Source organism: Cucurbita moschata, unplaced genomic scaffold (assembly GCF_002738365.1).
Source record: "Cucurbita moschata cultivar Rifu unplaced genomic scaffold, Cmos_1.0 Cmo_Scf00040, whole genome shotgun sequence".
Taxonomy (NCBI): domain Eukaryota; kingdom Viridiplantae; phylum Streptophyta; class Magnoliopsida; order Cucurbitales; family Cucurbitaceae; genus Cucurbita; species Cucurbita moschata.
The window spans coordinates 243,283-246,044 of NW_019268556.1; the positions used below are offsets into that span (position 1 = coordinate 243,283).

Below are 2,762 nucleotides of genomic sequence, written 5' to 3' on the forward strand. Positions count from 1 at the left end.
AACTCTTCCAAAAAAAAAAAAAAAAAAGAACAAACAAAATCCAGCAGCGGAATAGTGCATAAAGTGTTCAGATCTTAAATCAAATAGGCTCACGTTCCCCTGCACCTCAATGACGTGAAACACTGAATTGCTAAGATAATATTTTTCAACAGCCTAACAATAAAATATCGGATCAATAACTTAGAACAAAACAAAAATGACAGAAATGATGTCGCTGACCACAAAGAACCTAAATAGAAATACCTGTACCAACATCAGAAATTCCAATTCCACCTGAGGTAGCTAACTGATCCTCTCGCCTGGGCACCAGAATGAAATTTGACTTGTCTCTGCGATTTGTGTTCTTCACACTCTCCTTTAAAATATACTGCATGTATAACAGAACTAAAGTCTTCAGACAAAAATATAGACACAATTTGTTCACAAAAAAAGGGTATCCACGAAGTAAGTGCGAGGGGCAAAAAACTAAAGCCTTAATTTCAACGTTCACTTATCATAACCTCGACGTGGTGTAGCATGACACAGTTTACACCACAGTTAGGCAAACTATTTCCACCAATAACATTAGAAACTTTAGATTGGTTTCTGCAGTCAAAACCATTGATATCATTAGTTTTTGCTTCACCTCACTGTCGAAAGTACAAATTTCCAAGAAGGTCAAGTTTCTAGAACTGCAGGACTAGGAGTATGGGCTTGCATTAGGGAGTTGACACTACATATGAAATACAGAAGCAATCTTCCTTTGTGTGTTAAGGCTGCACCAATGCATTCTTAGAAGGAGAGCATTTGAGGATTTAGATCGCATCCTTGGGAGATGGCAGTTTGCTGCCTTCATTTCCAATTTTGGTTGACGCCTTAAGAGTTGCTTGGTTTGTAAGGACTTTTGTAATTATCCTATTTTGTTAGTTAAAAACATTCTGCTTCCCATCCTTAGATCTAACATGAGCAAAGAAAGCTTATTTTCCCAAAAACTATAGGGGAAAAATAGTGGAGACACTAGCAAACCAACACTTGTGAATTTTATAAAGTTAAAAAAAAAAAAAAAAAAAAAAAAAAAAAACTTTGAAGAAGTAGCACATGCCTTCTTCTTCTCCATCCCTCGCTTCACGGAATTCGACTCAGGCTTTCTAGAGGATGCTCCCCCACCTCTTTTGACCTTCCGAGGTACTGAAGATCCCTATTGAACCAAAAAAAACTTTACATGAGATAATGAGGAATTGGTATATTATAAATTAGAAGAGGAATACAATCTTTAAGCTCACATAGAAAACCATCGTAAGAGCATTTGGATTCACATAATGCATGGTATTAACCAATACGAAAGGAAAAGATACTGAAATCATTACACAAGCAGCAGACGAGTTCCAATGAATGAATCTCGACTTAATGTTGAAGTGAATGTATAAATAATAATCTCTACATGGACAGAACCAACACCTTATGAAGTACAAAAAATAAAGAAAGTGGTTTCATTTTCTCTGAATGATTAAAATATAGCACACAGGTCCATGTATTAAGAATACAGCAATCTCACCTGCGTTCCGCTCTCAACTGCTCGTTTCTGGCGAACAAACTCCATGAGAGGGGTAACGATTGGAGTTTCTTTCGCAGCAGCTGCAAACAAAAGTAGAAATATAAAACTTCAAGAATTATCTGAATTTAAAGTGAATAGTATCCCTATGGAAGCTCATAGCAAAGTAACATAATGAGTATTCAGCAACTTTTCGGCACCCTATTATACATTATAAACATATACGAACGCGAGTAATATCAATAAGTCAGTCAGTGAACATAATAACAAACCAGATTGCTCTGCTTCTTTTCTTTCCAACTGTATTTCAGCACTTGGAAGATGCTCAGCAGGCTTTGCAATAAGTTTGAGAAACTCCAAATAATCCGGATCTGCTTTCATCGAGAAAAGACAATTTACACTAAAATAATAACCAATATAAAACAAGATCAACCACGTACTCTCCGCTTCTCACCAACCGATCATTACCTTTGTATATAGTCCCCTCACGACCATCCTTTTTGGTCGATGATCTGGGAACACGCTGTGAAGGTGCATATTCAACTACAGCCTTAAACTGAGCACCTGTAATTATTTGACTAAATAAGTTAACTTCAATCGAAACTTTAAACATATGGAGAGAAACATGATCCAAGCATTAAACAGTTCTTAGAAATGGGTAATGCACATCAGAAAACCTCAAAGGGAGCAATCTGTAAGCATATCAATCAACATTAAGCAATGGAATCATTCATAAATTCGTTATCTCCCACTTCTAAGAAATGGGTAAGGTTTCAATGAATCACCCACCAAACCCACAAGAAACAAGAAGCTACTCATAAGTTCAATAAAGAAAAAAGATCAAGCTGTCGGCTTTACCCTTCTCATTAACGAAAACATGCCCATCAAAAAACTCCGCAAACTCAAAAACATCTTCAGGTCGCGTAAAATCTATGTAAGCTCGAGCATATCTCTGGTCCTTCTGACTGCAAAATTATTTCAGAAGAAACCTCTGAATGAGTAAAAAACCTTCAGTATTGTGAGCTTTAGAAACCAAGAGAAAGTACACAACATGAGAAAGTAAGAACTTAGCCGATTCTAACCAAAAAAACACACGAACTCTAGAACGATTGCTGGATTTCGTTTCCAGAATCATAATCATACACATTTGGGCATGAAATTGGAGGGGAGAAAAAAGTCTCCTACATTATTCTAATCACCAACCCTCCCCAATAGCCCACCTAAGGGGGGG

At 36.9% G+C, this 2,762-nt stretch overlaps 1 protein-coding gene across 1 annotated transcript in view; it reads right to left on the bottom strand.

Moving 5' to 3' along the window:
• Nucleotides 1-2,762, bottom strand: part of LOC111432763 (regulator of nonsense transcripts UPF3-like) — a 7,483-nt gene that overhangs the window by 3,536 nt on the left and 1,185 nt on the right. Inside the window, exons 2-7 of the mRNA XM_023069702.1 lie at nucleotides 2,390-2,496; nucleotides 2,000-2,095; nucleotides 1,804-1,902; nucleotides 1,535-1,614; nucleotides 1,082-1,177; nucleotides 244-367 (exon numbers count right to left, since the gene is read on the bottom strand). Coding sequence (XP_022925470.1) covers nucleotides 244-367; nucleotides 1,082-1,177; nucleotides 1,535-1,614; nucleotides 1,804-1,902; nucleotides 2,000-2,095; nucleotides 2,390-2,496 — 602 coding nt within the window. The remainder of the gene's footprint in view (nucleotides 1-243; nucleotides 368-1,081; nucleotides 1,178-1,534; nucleotides 1,615-1,803; nucleotides 1,903-1,999; nucleotides 2,096-2,389; nucleotides 2,497-2,762) is intronic.